Source organism: Doryrhamphus excisus, chromosome 11, assembly GCF_030265055.1.
Source record: "Doryrhamphus excisus isolate RoL2022-K1 chromosome 11, RoL_Dexc_1.0, whole genome shotgun sequence".
In the NCBI taxonomy this organism is placed as follows: domain Eukaryota; kingdom Metazoa; phylum Chordata; class Actinopteri; order Syngnathiformes; family Syngnathidae; genus Doryrhamphus; species Doryrhamphus excisus.
This window is the reverse complement of record NC_080476.1, coordinates 2,951,910-2,972,325: the sequence shown is the minus strand read 5'-3', so window position 1 is coordinate 2,972,325 and position 20,416 is coordinate 2,951,910. Positions and strand designations below refer to the sequence as shown.

The 20,416-nt window shown below is 41.5% G+C and overlaps 3 protein-coding genes across 3 annotated transcripts in view; 2 read left to right on the top strand and 1 right to left on the bottom strand.

The window, feature by feature from the left end:
- myo7ab (myosin VIIAb) overlaps positions 1 to 820 on the top strand; it is a 37,854-nt gene extending 37,034 nt beyond the window's left edge. Inside the window, exon 52 of the mRNA XM_058086579.1 lies at positions 283 to 820. Coding sequence (XP_057942562.1) covers positions 283 to 375 — 93 coding nt within the window. The 3' untranslated portion in view covers positions 376 to 820. The remainder of the gene's footprint in view (positions 1 to 282) is intronic.
- A 66-nt stretch (positions 821 to 886) lies between these two features.
- Positions 887 to 13,040, bottom strand: LOC131138048 (glycerophosphodiester phosphodiesterase domain-containing protein 5-like). Its single transcript, XM_058086606.1, has 16 exons — positions 12,920 to 13,040; positions 10,345 to 10,510; positions 9,707 to 9,810; positions 9,513 to 9,606; positions 7,902 to 7,961; positions 7,678 to 7,776; positions 7,512 to 7,605; positions 6,142 to 6,287; positions 5,985 to 6,067; positions 4,950 to 5,100; positions 4,646 to 4,870; positions 4,177 to 4,334; positions 3,956 to 4,103; positions 3,655 to 3,737; positions 1,806 to 1,888; positions 887 to 1,028 (listed from the first exon to the last, which is right to left on the bottom strand). The coding sequence occupies exons 2-16, from the start codon at positions 10,468 to 10,470 to the stop codon at positions 922 to 924; spliced, it is 1,761 nt and encodes a 586-aa protein (XP_057942589.1). The 5' UTR covers positions 10,471 to 10,510; positions 12,920 to 13,040; the 3' UTR covers positions 887 to 921.
- A 1,381-nt stretch (positions 13,041 to 14,421) lies between these two features.
- On the top strand, positions 14,422 to 19,950 carry LOC131138043 (aquaporin-11-like). The gene is made up of 3 exons (XM_058086596.1): positions 14,422 to 15,023; positions 15,680 to 15,796; positions 15,890 to 19,950. The coding sequence occupies exons 1-3, from the start codon at positions 14,432 to 14,434 to the stop codon at positions 16,000 to 16,002; spliced, it is 822 nt and encodes a 273-aa protein (XP_057942579.1). The 5' UTR covers positions 14,422 to 14,431; the 3' UTR covers positions 16,003 to 19,950.
- Positions 19,951 to 20,416: the final 466 nt, after the last annotated feature.

The window sequence follows — 20,416 nt, the reverse complement described above, 5'->3', positions numbered from 1 at the left end:
ATGTTAATAGTTAATTATGTGTGTTTTGCAATATTGGCTCATTTGGTTATGTAAGGTACATCAACATACATTGTACGTACAAATAATCCTCAATACATTTGAAAATAAATAGATGTTTTGCATTTTTGTAGTGGGTAGATCATTTTGACTCGGTCATTTTAAAAGTAGCTCGCATGCTGAAAAAGTGTGAGCACCCCTGTCTTAGACAAACCCATCACGGCTCGAATGGCGAGAAATCTATTTCCTAAAAATCTAAAATTGTCACCTTTGACCCCTCCTCAGGGCTACAAGATGGACGATCTGCTGACGTCGTACATCAGCCAGATGTTGACCACCATGACCAAACAGCGGAGCTCTCGCGGCAGCAGCAAGTGAACACCGGCGGCGTCTCCTGTTGGCCCTTAACACTCACTAGTTGCCTTCCAGTCGTAGGTGGCGTCACCGTGCAGCTAGCGTCCCCCTAGCGCCTCTATGCAACAATGTCACGTATGTGCGTCAACATTTTTCTGGAGACTCAATTCAGCAACGTTTTGATCATTTTTGACGTTTCTTTGTAGGCCAGTTAACTATTAAAAAGATTTTGTAGGCAGGCTAGTTGTCTAAAAATGTAGCTCATCCTTATTTATACTCGTACTATATACTTCTCCATATGTGACAGCACCCAAATGTTACGTGTGCCACCAATTTCACCTCACTATCAGCAGTAAGATAAATAATCTGTTGAATCTTTTTTTATGTATGAAGAATTAGTGCAGGGTTTTAAAATCCCAATCATGTGGTCCTCATGTAGACGTAAATAAAATGGCCATGCCAAATGCAACATGGGGCTTCTTCCTTGAAATTACAGTGCAATTTTATTCCCCCAAAAAATGTTTATTACCTCAAATAATGAAATGAAGCGAAGTGGGGATTGGGGCTGATTTAGCTCGCCGGTTGCCAGGTTGACTGAGCAGACAAGGTTGCCAGTTTGGGTGTTTGCTCCGAAGGCCAAGTCGGATTGCTTGAAACGGACCATATGTCACTCAGCTCTGCAAAATGGAAAATATGTCCTCATGACAACTGTTGTGTAACAGTACGCCATAATCAGGGTTCCGTACGTACAGCCATGCCTCCTTTATGGCGGTTAACTGGTTCCAAAGTAGGATTCCTTATTTATAAATGTTATATTTTCGTAGGAAAAGTACAGAAAACCTGTTTTTGATCATGTTTTATATTGTTAGAGCTTCTCGACATGAAATAACACCCCTATAGGTGCCTTATACTCCCATTACCTAATTCGGCAGACATCCATCCATTTTCTTTGCCACTTATCCCCACAAAGGTCGGGTATGCTGGAGCCTATCCCAGCTGTCTTTGGGCGAGAGGCGGGGTACACCCTGGACTGGTGGCCAGCCAATCACAGGGCACATATAGACAAACAACCATTCACACTCACATTCATACCTATGGACAATTTGGAGTGGCCAATTAACCTAGCATGTTTTTGGAATGTGGGAGGAAACCGGAGTACCTGTGCATGGGGAGAACATGCAAACTGGAGAATCGAACCCAGGTCTTCCTCAACCACTCTCCACCATGCAGCCTCGTTGTGTTCCTTAATGTGTTAAGTGTGAACTCTATACCCCCTCTGTACCTTACCAAACATTCCATTCAGAAAGAAATCTGATTCCAAATACCGTTACACCCCTGATAAACATGTCACAAAAAGATGACGTAAACATAAAAATGTGACACAATGAAGTTATTAGTCCCGTTGGGGAGGCGCCTCCCAGTGGTTAAACATAATCAAGACTAGCATCTCTGACCTGTTTTGAACTGGACGTATGTGCCTCCATCCAGTGTGACTTTGAGTACCGATCGGACGTCAGCCAGTCTTCGCTCTCGCCACCTGTCAGTCAACACAACAGAACCGCTTACATCATTATTTTAACAAGGATATTAGTATTAGTACTGCAGTATATCCACACAGCTGCTCAGCTTTCATTCATGAGTCACACCTTGAAAACAAAGCATTTTTGTTGATTTATTTTAAACAACACTAGTGACAACCCTTAACTATACAAATACAGCATTATTTTACTGTATGTATTTAGTTTAACGTGTATTGACTGGTTGGGCCACCCTTAGCAGCAACAACTGCAATCAAGCGTTTGTGACAACTTGCAATGAGTCTCTTCCAGCGCTGTGGAGGGATTTTGGCCCACTCATCTTTGCAGAATTGTTGTCATTCAGCCACATTGGAGCACCTTTTTAAGGTCATGCCACAGCATCTCAATAGGATTCAGGTCAGGACTTTGACTAGGCCACTCCAAAGTCTTCATTTGGTTTTTCTTCAGCCATTCAGAGGTGGACTTGCTGGTGTGTTTTGGATCATTGTCCTGCTGCAGAACCCAAGTTGGTTTCAGCTTCAGGTCACCAACAGATGGCCGGACAATCTCCTTCAGGATTTTTTGGTAGACAGCAGAATTCATGGTTCCATTTATGACTTTTGTCTCGTCAGACCACAGAGTATTTGGGTCATGCTTTGGGCTCAGTTTTGGGTCATGACCGAAAGAATGAGATCGCGGATACAGGCGGCTGAAATGAGTTTCCTCCGTAGGGTAGCTGGACTCACCCTAAGAGATAGGGAGGGGCTCAGAGTAGAGCCGCTTCTCCTTCACATGGAGAGGAGTCAGTTGTGGTGGCTCGGTCATCTAGTCCGGATGCCTCCCGGATGCCTCCCTGGTGAGGTCTTCCGGGCATGCCCAGCCGGGAAAAGGCCCGGGGCCAGACCTAGGACACTAGGGACACACGCTGGAGGGACTATGTCTCACACCTGGCCTGGGAACACCTTGGTGGCCTACCGGTGGAGCTGGAGGAGGTGGCCGGGGACCGGGAAGTCTGGACTTCCCTACTAAGACTGCTGCACCCGCGACCGGGACCCGGATAAACAGAGGAAAATGGATGGATGGATGGATAATTATATTATCCAATTCATCCAATTATATTATTATCACATACTATTTAATCATGAGCTTATTATCACGTACTATTTAATCAAAAGACCATTTTGTTTCCAGAAAATTCCAGTTTATTACATGTATTATATCTAAACAGTGTAAACACAAAAATTGCAAAAATATTTCAACAATAATATTTTATCAACAGTCTTATCTTATCAATGTCTGACAATTAAAGTTCCATTAATCAAGTTTGGGTTTTTTGGTGACTGGAGAAGCACTAGGCACTAAGCACTCATGTTTTGTTCTCTGATTGGTTGTTTCACGGGCACGATACCAGAGCAGTGCGCTCTGAGTGGACAGCTACGGGGGGCTGAAACTGGACATGGTTAAACTCTATATTTTATCAGTATCACTGCCTTTTTTGGGCCTTTTCCCGTATCATTCATGGGCGGTTTCTAGGGTACAGGGCCAATTAATACTGTAGTATTTGATAATAAAACGTTTCATTTATAAACTGCTTTTTGTGTTCAGTTGTGTTACTAATGACTAACATTTAAATTAGTTTGAAAAATGAAACACAAGTGTGACAAACATGAAAAAAAAAAAGAAATCAGGAAGGGGATAAAATGTTTTTGCACCACTTTATATACAGTATGTGTCTGTGTGTGTGTATAGAAAAATGTATTTTCTGTGTGTGTGTGTGTGTTTGTACCTGTGAAAGGCAAAAAGAGCCACAATGAGCAGCAGTGACAACACATCAGTGACGATCCACATTACGTTGAATTCATCAGGAGTCTGGAAAGTACTAAGTATTAAAAGCAGATAAAGAATATAGAGACACAAATAGTTTTTATCCAATATATGGAGGATATTTTAGTGGCCAAATGAACCAATATATGAATAAACAAATGAGTAAAATGAAAGGTTAAAGTGTGTTGTGATGAAATAAAGTACATTATGTATTGATTGCAATGTGAAATGATCAGACAGGAAGAATGGGAAGTAGCAGTCACCATAAGGAAAAGAGGTCGCGTCATGGCGTGAAGAAGCTGGGGGTCGTTGGTGGTGACCGAGTGTGCGCCCGAGCACCAGGCCAGCGAGTAGATCCACGCCTCACTGATCACGTACAGGTTAGTGCTGATGTTCAGTGCTGCGTACGCGCTGCACACCACAAGGATGAGTTAAGTGACACAATGAAGCACACGACAACACACACTGACACACACACACACACCTGATGCGCTGAGTCGACAGGGAAGTGTAGTGCAGGTTGAGCTTGACGATGCGATTCTTATGAAGCTCCTCTAGAGGGAGCTCTGTGCCGGACGTCTGCTGTAGGCCCAGGTCCATGTTCACCACCTCAGACCGCAGCTCCGGGGGCAACCACAGCACCTGGTGTGTGGACACACACACACACACACACAAATGAATTAATAAATGTGATAAATGTGTCATTCATCCTATTTATCATGTATTGTATAAAACTATGGCAGGAGCAACCTCACTATAAAAGCACTAAATGAATACAGAGCCACCATACAGAACGTATGTCAATAGTGCGTTCAAAGACCATCAAACAAAGTAGGACAAATTGCTGCTCGCATAAAACATTCAAAAACTGGAGGATTTCTAACTAATAGTTACAGTATTGTAATAAAATAGCGTGGACTGTGATATGATGATACAATATGATATGATGTCACCTGTGAGGGCTGAATGGACGACTCGTTATGAATGACCTCCAGCGTGCGGTGGATCCACGTGTCCCTGTACGGGTGTCCTTGTGGGGGACGGTAGAGGTCAAAGATCACCAGTTTGTCAGTGCGCGCCGCCAACTGGAGGAAGTCTTGCAGGCTGCAGACAGACTGGTTTCCCGCCTGAAGTCGGTCGTCCTCTCCAAGCGAGTTCGCCGTTTTGAATGGATCACTCTGGAGGGGGGGGGGGGGGGTGGAAATCATAGATAATTCCATCAATAATTCCATTGTGAAAACTAGCCACATAACTTACAGAGAGGAACCAGGCTCCAGCGTTGAGCCTCTGTAGCTCCGACCACAAAAACATGGCCGCTGGGGCATCGGCTTGGTTGGGAAAAACCTGATGGACGTTGGTGGTTCGCCGTAACGTGCGGTCGTGCATCAGGAAGGGAACGCCGTCATAGCTGTAAACCAGGGGTGGGCAAACTTTTAGACTCGCGGGCCGCATTGATATGACAAAATTTACGGGGGGGGGGGGGGGGGGGGGCAGACTATATATTTTACACGTAACAGTCCACCTGGTATTATTGTATCTGTAAAATTGTCATGCAATCTGCTATTATTATTTATTATTTTATATTTATATTTTAATATTTTAAAAATAATAAAATATTATAATAATTACAATAAAATTTAAATAATAATTATTATATTATTATTATGTAAAATATGCAAATATAACAATAATATTATATGTAATTAATATAATAATTAGCATTAATATAATAATTATAATAATCATAATAGTTCTAATAGTAATTATAATAATCTAATAATAATAATAATTATTATTATTATTATTATGTGCCTGTGTCTCTTTTTTCAGGAGCACTTTGTAAACAACAGACCATGTCAAAAAACGAAATTGATACAACCATCAAAAGGTTGGCTCAGGCCATGATGCCAGGTTGTATGTTGAGTTTAAATTAAATACTTTGGAAAGATTGGGCGGGCCGTATTCAAACACTTGGCGGGCCGGATGTGGCCCCCGGGCCGTAGTTTGCCCACCCCTGCTGTAAACGGTACCAAACAAGTGTCATGTTTACGTTTATCTTGAGTATAATAACATTTCTTATAGTGAACCTACAACAAGTTCAATGTAAAGCATTCTGAGATCAAGAGGTTAAAGTAATTTGTCTTTTTTACGAATGTATTTAATTGCGATGATGTCAGCCTCCCTCTGGGCTCCTCTGGTTCCCTCTGGTGGACAGAGGTAGCATTGCGGCACCTCTGCATTCATAACTAATGAAATGCTTTGCTGGGATTTGACTTTACATCACAAACTGACCTGATAGTGACGTCCGTCTCCAGGCCTTCACTTCCTGCCTCCACCGCCTTCTCGAAGGCCATTAGCGTGTTTTCTGGAGCTAGCTGACAACAACATCATTTACAGTGAAAAACATGTTTTTAAATGTCTCGTTTTTGGGTGTTGCCTTCACGCTCACCATAGGGGCTCCTCTGTGGCCAATGAGGGCCGGTGGGGGGCCTAGGGACCCTTTGTGTCTAATACATGGAGAGTACAAGCCCAGTGGCACCAAGTAAAGGACCAATAGGAATGTCAGGTAGACAAACAAAATTAGGCCCCGCCTTGCTGCCAGATAAGCAGAAAAAAACAACATGTTAGGGTTTATTGTGACAATATACAACTTATTACATTTGTTTTTTGTTCCCAGGATAACTCGGAAGAATCACTTTATGGCTTTATATCGTTTTCATATTTTGTCAAAAAAAGGATTGAGAAAAACACAATCCATATTTCTACAGCAAGCTTTGTGTTTTTAGTTGTAATTATTAACAGCTCTGCTTTTTCTCATGACATTTTGCCTTTTGAAATGTCCCATTTTTGCCGTTTTTATTTCTGCAGTGGACCAATAAAAAACAACCCGCAGCCCACAAAAAACATGATATTACTGGAATATGGAACTTATTTCCTGTCTTTCTCCGTATGTTTGTATCTTACCAGGATTTAATCATCGGAAAAAGCATATTGCAGGAATATCTAACTTATTTCCTGTATTTGTGTATGTTTCTGCGCTTTTTGTTTCCAGGATAAGCATAAAAACATATCACAGTAATATTGAACTTATTTTCCAGGATACCTCCAAAACTGCAGAGCTGCTTTACTTGAAATGTAAAAGGTGTGGGGCCTGGGTTTATAACTTTAATTTGAATATGAATCTGCCAAGTCTTCTCATTTTTGCTATAAAAAATCCACGTGTGGATAAGCATCCTTCTCTGGTCATATGTCACTGACTGCAGGATTGTTCAAAATTGAACAAATACTCCAACTTATTTTGGTTTTACTCCAATTTTAACAGCAGGATAAATTCACAAACACATTTTTGCCATACGCAAAGGGGATTTGGTATTCTCGTGTTACACAATGCCAAACTTTCAGATAATGAGGTTTACGTATTTGGGAGTGAGTCCTGAAAGAAGTTCGGGATGGCTCTGAAGGCTAGGTTTCAGATTTTTTTCTAACACCGGCTCCCTGTGACATCACAGTGAGCCGAACTTTATATGGGAGTGGGTGGAATAAATGAAAGCAGACCATTTTGGAAATCCAAGGAAATACAGCTGGAATAGGTGCAGATTCTGGAAGATCTAGAAAGCTTTCTGTGCGGGTTATCATGTGTAGCTGCTCTACAGGAGAACACATCTCAATACAAATGGCAGAAAAATTAGCATAACAGGTCCTCTTTAAGTATTGTGTGCTGTTTTTTGCTTGTGTACATTATTATGCTAGCCGCTAAACGACCATCAGAAGAAACTAAGATGACCTGCGCTTAGTAAAACAAAATCTTGCTGTCCTGACCTCTGCTGGTCATGCGAAAGAAATGCAACGCGACTGGCCAGGCCAGCGCTGTCATCAACAAGACTCCGCCCAAATGCAAATATGGCGCCGTCACCTGGTCACAGGAGAGAGAGTAAAATGAAGAAACGGAAGAGGAAACAATTTGGACAATTTTGTAGAACCTTACTTGGAAGGAAAGAAGCAGCGTTGTCCATTCTTGACTCCAAAGGTCGGCCATGATGGCCATCGCCACGATGGCAAACGTCAGGCTCACCACGATGCCCACCTGACCACGGAGAGGACACAGTATTAAGTATACCTGAAGATGTGCTATCAATTCAACAATATGTTTATGCTGTCTTGGTTCCTTGATGAGTGAGTCAGTGAGCTGATCCGAGATCAGTGGCGTACCTTGTGGCTCCAATGTAAACGTAGTTTTTGTCTCTGGGACAGCAAGCAGATGGCCAAGAGCTGTAAATACACAACAAATGCATTATGTGTCATAACCTTATCATGATAATACAACTAAAATGGAGGAATTTGATCATTCAAAAGAAACATTTCGCAAAAATTACAATAAAATTTGAAAATGGGAGAACTAACAGTTTTTATAATGTAAAAAAATCCCGAAATACAATAATCAAATATTGATACAAAAACACATTTTTCATATCAGAAAGACAGCTGGGATAGGCTCCAGCATACCCGCGACCCTAGTGACGATACGCGGCATAGAAAATGGATGGATTGGCACACCAGTGACACACCAAAGGATAAAAGAAGAAAAAACGCTGTCATCTAGACTGAGGACAAATTGGAATTACTTCTGAGAGTCTTTGTTTTGACGTTTGATCACGCTTGTGGACGCGAGTATCACGCCTGTAGAGGGCGCCCGTCTGCCATGAGCGCTGAACATTCGTCAATTAACTTTTGCCGCCCTGGGCACTTGCCCATGTGGTCCATAGCTACTAGAACCTACTAGAATAGAACCGCTACTGTGTATAAGGCAACACAACATCAGGAGAATGTCGACTGGGGGGAGTCACGCCTGTCGAAATATTCACAGCGATTGTGCTTGTCTACATGGAAATGACAGATTTTCCCACATTGGAAGCCATTAAAAACAAAAAAAATTAAAATATAAAAGGCTGAAGTGATAAAATATGTTGCCATTTTGACCTGAAAACATTTCCATGTGGATAGCCCCTCATACATAAATATGATAAGACAGACTCACAGCATTAGCGTTAGCATTGACAACGTACGTCCATCGGTGGCTATTGTCACATGCATGTAACGCTACTGACACGTAGCGGCCAGTGTAGAATACTCCTCTACTGCCACGGTTTAGGGTGAAGGAGAGACTCCATCGCTTATATTAACAAGTGGGAAACACATGCCGTGAACACTCACACAGGAGCTGCTGTCGGCCACTCTCTACACTGCAAATTTAGTACTTTTTAGTAGTGATAGACCAGGGGTCAGCAACCCGAGGCTCCAGAGCCACATGTGGCTCTTCAGCCTCTCCCTCCACAATACTCAAGTATTTTTTAACACTCCAATGAGGAAAATCTGCATCTTTGGAATGAGTATTTTCAAAATCTGACTTTCTGTGAGACCCTGAATGCATCCTGGATGAGTTCTGAAATTGATCGGATGAGCTCGAGGAATGGAGGGGAAGTGGGTGTTTAGCCGCCTGCTTTGGTTGGATGTTACAGGTCTCCCCCCAACGTGGTAAACTAACCATGAATATACCCCCCCACCCCCCAATTTTATGCTTCACATGTGGCGAGAAACAACAATATGTTGTATTCTGTCGTTAAAACTGGTCAAATTAACAAAGATTTAAACTTTGAAAAGTTTGTAAGTTTTTTAATTTTTTCAATTATGTTTTGCGGCTCCAGTCTATTTTCCTGTAGTGAGCATGGGGGGGGGGGGTGGCTCTTTTGATAGTCAAGGTTGCCAACCCCTGTGATAGACTCTATTCAACTACGAACAGTACCCCCCCTGCTAGTGTCTCACCATGAGCATGGCCGTGTAGGAGAAGAACACTGCGGCGATGACCAGCAGCACCACAGACCACGGGAACCAGAAGCCCATGTTGCCAAAGTTGAACCTGCAAAGTTTGCCAAAATTGGACATCAGCGTTGAGAACAGGAAGTAGACAGCGTGTGGCGACGGAGGAGAGGAAGAATGATTGAGTTTCATTCACCCACCAATCAAAGTCATTGTAATCGTTCTTGGCTTGGCCCCAGAAGTACAGAAACAGCAGGGTGAGACAGAAGGCCACCACCAGCAGAGCCAAGCTCACGCCTTCCAACTGTCGGGACACCAAACAGGAAGTTGCTTTTTATTGGCTTGCGCCGTTTATTGACCTTGTTTCCACGGAGACAACAGCCTGACCTTTAACCCCATCAGAGAGCTCTCAACGAAGACACTAAATCGAAGCTGTTCAAAATACAACGCCTTTAATACCGGCCACTTTAGACCATGTTGACTCAATGTGAGTCTACATGTGTGCTCTGATTGGCTGGCGACCAGCCCAGGGTGTACTCCGCCTCTCGCCAAAGACAGCTGGGATAGGCTCCAGTATACCGAGACCCTAGTGAGACCGAGCTCATGTGTTTCTCCTTCCTCTCATGATACTGCACGTCTGCCATCTAGTGGACGTTTTTAATGGCATTGAAATTGCTCTCAAGCCTAATCCATTGGTGAGGAGTTGCATCAACACCTCCTTTAGACTCTCATGAAACAAACTTGCATAAGACGTATAAATACGTTGTTTGAGTCAGGCATTCGGGTTTATAGAAACATAACTACATCTTGGTATTGAATGAGTTCAAGTGGCTATAACCTTGTTGCAGCAGCAGTCTCCAGGTGGGGTGCTGCTCCCGTGCTGGCGGCGCCACCGGCAACCGTACAGGCCCAGCAGACACGACACAAAGGGTCCGCGCTCGTGGACACCCAACATGGATGCCATGGGTTCACAGACACGCTGACTCCTTGACCATCACACAGACCTGAAACACAACACAATACTTTCAAATAAGCAGCATAGACACCTTATATAGGGACATCAGCAGCCTGTCTTTAAGATAAGATAAGCTTATCGTCTCTCCTCAGGGACCAAAGGACGCTTTAGCTAGTGACCGGTCCCTTTATTGAAGAGTTATAAACATCCAAATGTGATGGGACACATGAATTGTGTTGAAGCAACAGAAGTACAAGAAACAAACTCACTTCAATCATCACTTGATGATTGAACCTCATCTCCATGAGCTGCTTTGCACCTTGGAATTTCTTGACTCTTTTTAACAGGGTGACCAAACGTCCTGTTGTCCTTTCCTGGGGCGTTGTCCTGCACGCTTTTTCAACTGAACTCCTATTTTGATTATTTACATAATTTTAATGAAAGCTTTGTGAGAGCTATTTTTGTTAAAAGGGAAACTACACTTTTTTTTTATTTTGCCCATCATTCCAATCCTTATGTGAAACATACACACATATTTCTTTCCCTTTTATGTGCATTATAACACCAAAAAAACAGTTCATATGAGGTAGCTGACAATGCACGTCATTGGGACACACCTATTTTGACTACTAAAAAAAACCCTCTAACAGCGTTTCATCGTTTGATATACATGCTGTGATCAGACAAGAACAAGTACATTGATGATAACATGTAATACTTACAGTATCTTGCCATATTTTTTAAATTTAAATTAATTTAAAACACTACCCAAACTTCTTTCCTCACTAGCGATAGAGCGGCAACACTTAGGATGTCCGCTCTCCTTGGGATGGCTGTGTCTTCCAGCACAAGACGTGTGCTCCAGTCCTCAGGTAAAAAATGCTAATGGCAAACGGGCACCTTGTTGAGTCTTTGTAGCGAAATGGAAAGCTAGGTATCCACTTTCCTGTTTGTGAATGACGCTGACAGGAACGACTAGCGAGAGATAAACATAATTTTACATGTCAGCTGCTACAATAATAATATCGCTGTAGTGTGGTTAATATAGAAGTCCCTTATGTAAATGACGTCAAAATAGGTATTTCCCATGATGCCCATTGTTAGTTAGCTCATATTAACTCATTTTCTGCTGCGAGGAAACACAGAAAAGGACATTTAAAAGTACAGTTCCCTACCTGGATTTGCTAATATAGCTAATATTGGTTCATACTTTTTTTGGTATTTGCCCACTAAGTCCATCCTGAAGATGGATAGACTTGAAAGGAGAGCTATGTATTATTCTATCCTTAGAAGCATAGAAGCATAGTGTTGTGGAAGAAATTATTTCTGAAGAAAAGAGAATGCCAGAAATAAAGACAGGGAGTTTATGCAGTTTTTTATTAACTACTTTATTGAATTAACTACATTCTAACAAATCAGGTGCAGGTTTGTCTGGGGAGAGAGAGCTTATACCAAAGAATGATACTTCGTCTAACCGTTATAGGTGCCAGCGTATGTTTGCTGGATGCCCTAGTAGCTTTTTGGTCGAGCAGCATTTAAGGCCCTTATAACCAGAGAGTTTTTTTCTATCTTGAATAAAAGCTAGAACATCACAGACCTGCAAGTTTAAATATTACATGTGGAGCACCCCCAGGGTCAATACTGGGACCAAAACAGTTCAACTTGTGTATCAATGACATCTGTAAAAGATCAGAGATGAAATGGTAATAATAATAATAATAGATTATCCTTGAACCTCAGTAAAACAAAAATAATGCTGTTTGGTAATAGCAGAAAAGATATGTACAAGCAAACACAAATAGACAGTGTAGACAAGGTTAAGGAAAATACATTTCTGGGGATCATAGTAGATGGAAAAAAATGAGCTGGAAACCTCATATTAAAAATATACAACATAACGTGGCAAGAAATATTTCAATATTGAACAAAACAAAATTCACAGAGGAAATGAAATCATTCATTATATTTATTTATTATGAAGTTTTGTGCTCATTAATGCAGTGAATATTTTGAATTCTCACTGCAATAAAAGGACAAATTCCTTCCCTTTTTTTAACTCAAAATGTACTTCTACTTTTACTGCCAAAAACAACAACAAAAACCCAAATAGCAAAATCATATTTTAATTTGTAACTCTTGGGATTGTCCTAACTTGTCCCCCATTACGGCGCCCCTGGTATTTGTAATCTAACCATTTTCTTGTAGAGGAGGCATGTTTTACATATATTGAAATAATAAGGTATCTGTGGGTATCTCGTTGCCGGACCAAGTGTCCTGGCTATCGGTAATGAAAATCCGATGAAGTGATTCCATAACAGATATTTTTTCATTTAATGATTGCAAATTGTTTTCAAAATAAGACAACTTTTACAATGAAAGTTGGTGCCAATGCGGAATGAATAAAAACCCTGCTGAAGAAATACGGTATTGAACATGAAAAACAGGCAGGTGTTCTTACCTTTCCGTGGGTTCTGCCTCCCCGGTGACAGACAGGTCCGAGGGGAGGAAACCGCCTCCTCTTCCTCGCTTAGCGACATGTCACGTCTGTAGCAGGCGGTGCCGAGATGCTGCCGTATCGCTCAACAAAACCGGAAGTACACTTGGAAAGAAACCTTCTTGCTAACAACAGCGTAGGTTCTAAGTATTTAAACTCCAAAATACACATATGTTTATGTGGGGAGACATAGTATAGTTGTAACATGTGGAGCGTTATAACGCGACCAATTCCACCAATCAGGGAAGAGATAGACGTCATCTGATCGTTTCAATGTTTAGCCACTTCCTCATTGAGCTCACGTGGCGGTGGCCAAGGCTGCATCATATAGCAGCTTGCAGAGAAAAAAATATTTAATAAATTAGAAAAATGTTGTTTAGCACTTATACAGTTAAATATAGAAACATATGACTTAAAGAACATTAAAATGTAGCAAAATAGCAAGTATTGTCAAGCATTTTCCCCTTGCTTTTGTGTCACTATGCTAATAGTTAGCTAAACCATGGCTGAGAACTGTGGGTGGGTTGTAACATACAGTACATATTAATTACTACAACCATCCACTGACATGAAATAAGTGGAAAGGAAAGAGAGGCGTGCCTGCTGACGTTTTAAGTATTTTAGGGAGAAAAAAAATTTATAAAGTAAAAAAAAACGTAAAATCATATGATAAGATATAAATATATATATGATATAACATGAAAACGACTATTGGCGTTTGACTTGGGGTTGCCTCTGTTTACATAGTCACATTTTTAATATGCATGTTTTTAATATGCACTGTGAATTGATTATGTGATGCATTCCATTGTAACCTAATGCATGTTCAAATAAATGACCATGTAATTTAATGCTTTATTCTAACATACTTTGTGTTGTAGAAATCACGTATAATAAATAAATAATTTCCACCAAGTTCTGAATGTTGTTTTTTTTTTTAGAGTGGGGGTTTCCAAATAATTCCAAAGGAAAAACAACTTCTACTGAGGAAAGTGAAAAAATGGTGGTTGGTTTCGTTCTTAGTGGGATTACATAGTCCAGACGCCCGCAAAAATTGTCGGACTGCGTCATTCATCAGTCAAGCATTACAACAAATAACGAAACTTCCTTTTCATCGCGTCAAAAAAAAAACTGTGGCAAAAGTTTCTTTCAACATCCCATCGTCTTTACAGTAAATGACAAGTGAAACAAGGAAACGTTGAGTACCTTTGCCTTTACGTATATGAATTATAATTATTATTATGTGAATATATCACCTGTTTCATTAGCAAAGATGCGAAATGATGTATTATCGCCTCCCAATTGTTGAATTAAAGTAAGGTTGATGGCCTGCTTTTATTTTAGATGGTCAAAATCCCTACTTCCTGTCACACGCGGAAATATTTGAAGCGAGTAGGAGGGAACTTGTAGGAGGGTCCGCCTACTAGAGGGACAACTTGCAAAAGTTGTACCCGATGCCCTGACAACCAGACCGGGATGAGCGACGTGTGGGTCTCCCTGGCGGTGCTGGCAGTCGCGGTGCTCCTCAGCGAGATCGCCCGCCAGGCGGCCACCCGCGTGCTCCGCGGTACCTCCGGAGCTCTGGCCGCGGAGGTGGCGTCCACCTTCCAGCTCTGCTGCTGCTCGCATGAGCTCAAGCTGCTCGGGGACACCGCGCGGCTGGAGCCGGCGGTCGGCCTGACGCTTTGCTATGCCATCACCGTCGTCCACCTGCTGTCTTTCCGGGGAGCTTCGTGTAATCCATGCGGCATCTTGGAGCGCGTTTGCCGCGGGAGCCGCAGCGTCAGAGCGGCTCTGGCGTTAATCGCCGGACAGTTCGGCGCCGCGTTGGCCGCGCGGTACGCCGCCGCAGCGGTGTGGTCGCAGGGTCTCTCGGAGATCCACGTTCGGCACCGGCGCTTTGACTTCAGATGCTTTGACCCGCTGGGGGGCACCGTTGTGGAAGCCGCTGCCGTGGAGCTGGGCTGCGCCTTCGCCGTCCAGGCGGTGTCTCTGCATGTTCACAAAGTGGACGAGAAGCTCCGAGTCCCTGTCTTTGCGGCCGTCATTACCGCACTGGTGTATGCAGGTGAGTGCTAGTTTTTTCCCAAAGCTTAAGGAAAGTTCATTGTACTTACAATTAAATTACAATTAAAAGAAAAATCACCCTATATTGCAATCTACTAGTTTAATTTGTACAATGTTACACTCTTCTGCACTCTGTGTGTGTATATGCTATCAGCCTCGCCTCCACCGACCAAGACAAAGATACTGTATGACTGACAGACGGGCTTACAATGTTCATGCTGTTGTTCTATGGAACAACACCAGCAAAACCGGCAAAATGATCCATTTCATTTTCATTTATTGTATGATTAATTCATGTATTTATTGTAATAGGCCTCGTGCCCACCAGTTGTGCCATCCCTACTAATCTCATTTGTACTTTTGTCATGGATCTTAACAAATTTGACAAATTTCTGTGTGAAATTTCTTGCATTTCAGTTAAAAAATGCCATTATTTGTGCAGTACCGTCTTCAGTAACACAAAGTAAAAATAATCATTTCTGTCACAAATCACATTGTACTTGTTCTTAAGGGTGAACTCCATGGATTTATTGCGTTTCTGGGAAAAACCTAGTTTGAAAAATGCAATTGTTTGTGGCATAGTGTAACAAAAGTCAAATAAAGGATTATGCTAACAGTCTGCAGCTACGTGATGATGTTTATTTTGTCAATTTACAGGTGGAAGCATCTCCGGGGCCTTCTTTAACCCCGTCCTGGCCTTCTCCATCCAGTTCCCCTGCAGTGGGCACACCTACCTGGAGTACTGCTTCATTTACTGGCTGGGGCCGGCCTTAGGTAGGGAAGCTAACGCTAAAAGCTACGCAAAACAGCTGCCGGTGCTTGTTATTTGCCTGCGTGGAAACTTCTCTCCCTCTTTGTGGCCCTCAGGCATCGTGAGCTGCATCCTGCTGTTTGAGAGGATCCTCCCGTTCCTGTCGGGGAACAGCGCAACGGGCCGGCGCGTTCCCGACGCTGTCGTTCACAAGCACAAGAGCCAGTAGTGTTGTTGGACAGGTTTACCTTGCTCAAGCATTCAGTCGGGGTTTGAGGTATTCAACTTAACATAAAAAATATTTAAACGCAGTTTAGTCGGAAAGTAAACACTGCAAAGCACATAATGGATAAGTGCTAGCCATGCTAGTTTTCTTCATCTTGCAATACTGCTTGGTGCCCTCTAGAGGCAATAGTGAGCGGCTGCAGTAGCAGAGTTTGTGGACTGTTTGAATACTGCTCCTCTCAACTCGTATGGACGAAATGCAAAGCATCATTGAATCACTCTCAAATGCTACCTGGAAACGGTATGTTTCATGTTCATTAACGTGATTACGTATTACGTATTTGTTCTGCTGAAAACATGCCAAAACTGTGAATCGTTTAGTTGTTAGTTTACTCTTATGACACATACGATTTCTTAACCTTTTTTTTGGAAAAAGTTGCTAATTTAGCATCACAATTTTTACTGTGAATGTATATTTTTTAAAACGTTTACAGAGAGCCTTAATTTTCTGTCGTCATTACGTCTTAACCTTGTAGTCATGTTAATTGGCAACGCTGTCGCACATACGGGAACGCGAGATCAATAACACGTATACAGTCGTCCATCACGGTTCAAACATTGCTCCATCACGCCATCTAATCAATGAATTCATGAATGACTGCTGTTTCTCGGTTGACTATGGACTATTCATTCATTCATTCATTTTCTACCGCTTTTCCTCACGAGGGTCGCGGGGGGTGCTGGAGCCTATCCAAGCTGTCTTCGGGCGTAAGGCGGGGTACACCCTGGACTGGTCGCCAGCCAGTCACAGGGCACATATAGACAAACAACCATTCACACTCACATTCATACCTATGGACAATTTGGAGTGGCCAATTAACCTAGCATGTTTTTGGAATGTGGGAGGAAACCGGAGTACCCGGAGAAAACCCACGCATGCACGGGGAGAACATGCAAACTCCACACAGAGATGCCCGAGGGTGGAATTGAACCCTGGTCTCCTAGCGCTAACCCCTAGACCACCATGCCGCCCACTATGGACTATTATTAGTCCAAAAATATTGAAAGACAAGTTATATGTAGTACTCTGGTCAGTTGTCAGTTTCTCAATAGTATTTCAAATCGGGGGGGTGTGGGGGTGCGAAACCATTTCTGTCCCCCAGTCGGAGCATGACAGAAAATAATCGGGAACCAATGCATTACCTGGAGTCAGCCATGGCATGTCCGACACGATAGAGTAAAAAAGCTCTCCCATTCCGTGTGGAAGTGGTAAGGTTTTGGCTTATTTTGTCCTTCTTCCCCATTCCGCTTCAAACCCTTTCTCAAGTTTATATAAATTGGAAGCTAATTAGCTCGCTCAGTAGCATGCTATGTTTAGGTTGTGTCCCTGCAGTGATCCCAATAGCTTGCACATTACAGTTGAGCAGTGTGGTGTAATTATAGGCGTGTAAAGGTGACTATAGGGGTGTTATTTCATGTCTACAGGAGGCTAATAATGGTAAATATCATATTTAGAAAGTCATAAACAGATTTTCTGTGCTCTAACTGGGAAAATATTCAATTTATTAATATTGAATCTTGAACTTTGGGGAAATTCACTTATTGTGTTTGGGTCTGGAATCCCTTAACTGCGATAAATGAGGGACAGCTAATGCTAGTTTTTTAGGTTGGATGAACACCTAACAACACGCTTTGAGCACAAAGAAAGGGTGAAAAAAAACCATTTCAGACTTTACAACATTTAAGTAGCATTCAAAGTGAAGGCGCAGGCTGAAATACGATGGAATCCCTTTCACGAACTCGGGAATCGTAAAACGTTGGTTGAATAAGGTTAAGTTTAACTTTTAGTTGTAGGAATAAGTCAAATATCTGTGGCTAATTACCTTGTACTGTTGGAGTCGGTCACGTCCTTTGTTGATTTTATTGCTAATTTGTGGTTTTTAAGGGCTTGCCTATGCATCGGTTAGCATCTGCCCCAGTTAGCAAATGTATGCCATCATTTTGCCTCAGCTCTCTGTGCCTGTCCACATGGGAACATTTTCAGGTGGAAAGTATTTGGTCTTTTTAGCCTTTCATCCACATGGGAACGATATTCTGGGTGCCCTGCAACGGCATGCAACATTGCCATATCGCTTCTGTGCGGCTCAGCAAATCACAATTTAAAAAAAAAAAAATTTTTTTGTACTAGACTTCGAAGCTAACGCCCTGGGTTCAAATCCCCACTAGTATCCATCATTGGTATTCGTCAGGAAGGGCATCCGGAATATAAAGTGCTCAAGCCAAAATCAGTATGCGGGTCAAAAAATCCGCTGTGGCGACTCGGAAATCAGGAAAGGAGTAATTCCACTTCGTCGTAAGGCTCAACAAGCTGGAAAAGTGAAATACGATGGACTTAATGTGCATGTGTTTTTCTTCTTCTATTGTTTTGTTGTGGCGTGGTTCTGTGTGCCCCGTAGGTAGGTGGGGTTTGTGTAATACAATGTAGGTGCCATTTTTTTCAGTCCGCCAAAAAAATAAATCCCAGGAGCATTCCCATGTGGACAGGGTCTCAGTGAAAACTGCTTTAAAAAATAGTTTGTCGCGGAATACCATATTTTGTAATGTGATCAAGTAAAATAGTCATTTTTCATGTGTGTGGTGAATCATGTTATGGTTTTGTCATCGATCACGTATTTCATCACGTAATGCTAACCCATTCTTCAGGGTGAATTTCACGAATTAAGGAAACTCCAAAAACAGAAAACGTAAAAAAAAAAAAAATCATAATAATCGTAAATCGTAAAATAATCGTTTTTGTCACTAATCACAACTATTGAGTATTTTATTGTCCTTAAGGGTAAATTCATGAAAGCGCTTGCCTATGCATCAGTTGGCATCCGCCCCAGTTAGCAGGTTTTTCATTTAACGTTGAAAATTTACGCCATAACTTTGTGCCCCAGTTTGTGTACATTTTCCGGTTTGCATACAATATGACGTGCGTCTTGTCAAGTTATTAATACTCTGCTATGAGTCCAACTGTGTTCTTCATGTAACGCCATGTTAGCACCCTTAGCTTGCTAACAAAATGGCAACCGGGTCCGGAAGTCAGCTATGTCGGCCTCTGTGTCATTAGTGGGTGACTCTCAAAAAATGTATTTATATTTTTACTCACATTTTGTATTTGCTGAACATTTGGGGGCAAGTTTAAAAGCTAATAATAAAGAAAAATAGTAATACAAAAATAAGCTTGGATGATTGTATTATTTTAAATTATGGCCAATAGTTCCAAAATCAATATCTTTTTACATAAAATTTTATGTAATTATCGTTGTCGATATTATCGAATCATTTACCACAAAGAGAATTCCTCTACCTATTATAAAAATAAAAATGTATTTCTATCTGCGATTAATGCGATTAATTGTGAATCAACTATGGATGAAATGCAATTAATTCCAATCAAAGTTTTGAAGCGATTAACAGCCCTAATTTTTATACTTGTTTTAGAAAACAATTCTGAATACACATAAAGGCTACATTTTCCCATTTGTAAATATCTAAAATTAATATATATAAAAACAAGGGATGTCTGATATTGGCTTTTTTGCATAAAAAACAATATGCCCATATTGTCCAAGTCTTATGTCTCCTATTATATCTGCTATATTGCATAATAGGAGCTTAAAGGTGACTATAGAGGGATGGTATTTCATGTTTATGTTGTTACAATCCATTTTTGCCAAAGGTCATTGATTGACACTTAACTATGTCCCTTCTGTTAAACTGCTGAATGTACATTTTTGGTAGTAACAAAAATAGCTTTAAAGTTTGTTTACAATTTCAAATGATGCCTCATACGAGTACGAGCAGCGTTTCATAAGGAATGTCTGTACTGATTGTTGTAAGATATTTTTGTATGATGTTATTTAGCAATAGGACATATTTTAAATAAACTGAATTTTCAAAAGGTTAATGTGTGTTTGGGTCATGTGAAACCTTACGGCGTCATTGTGGAGTACAATAAATCCTATGATTTGTCTATTTTGTACAACGCGTTAGTCCAACGTCCTCCACCTGACTGTGTTACACAATGCGACCTTTGCATCCAGCTCCGCTGTCCATTTAACACATAAACAACTACAATCACACTTAAGTGAGAAGAGCACAGACTTCAGTCTGACTTTGGCAACAGTTCTAGGTGTGTACATTTAATTGTGGATTTAGCTCAAATTAGTTTTTTTTTCTATTCATTTCCATGGACTTTCAATGTGTTTACTGTGTTAAAGCGAAAGGTTTATCATTGACATCAGCTAGCATCACTATTATGTACTCTGCTGCCCTCTGCTGTCAGACACAAGAATTGTTTCAATGTAGTAAATCATGTCAATGATTTAATACATTGGAAAAGACGGAAATATTACCAACTGGTTCAGTTTTAC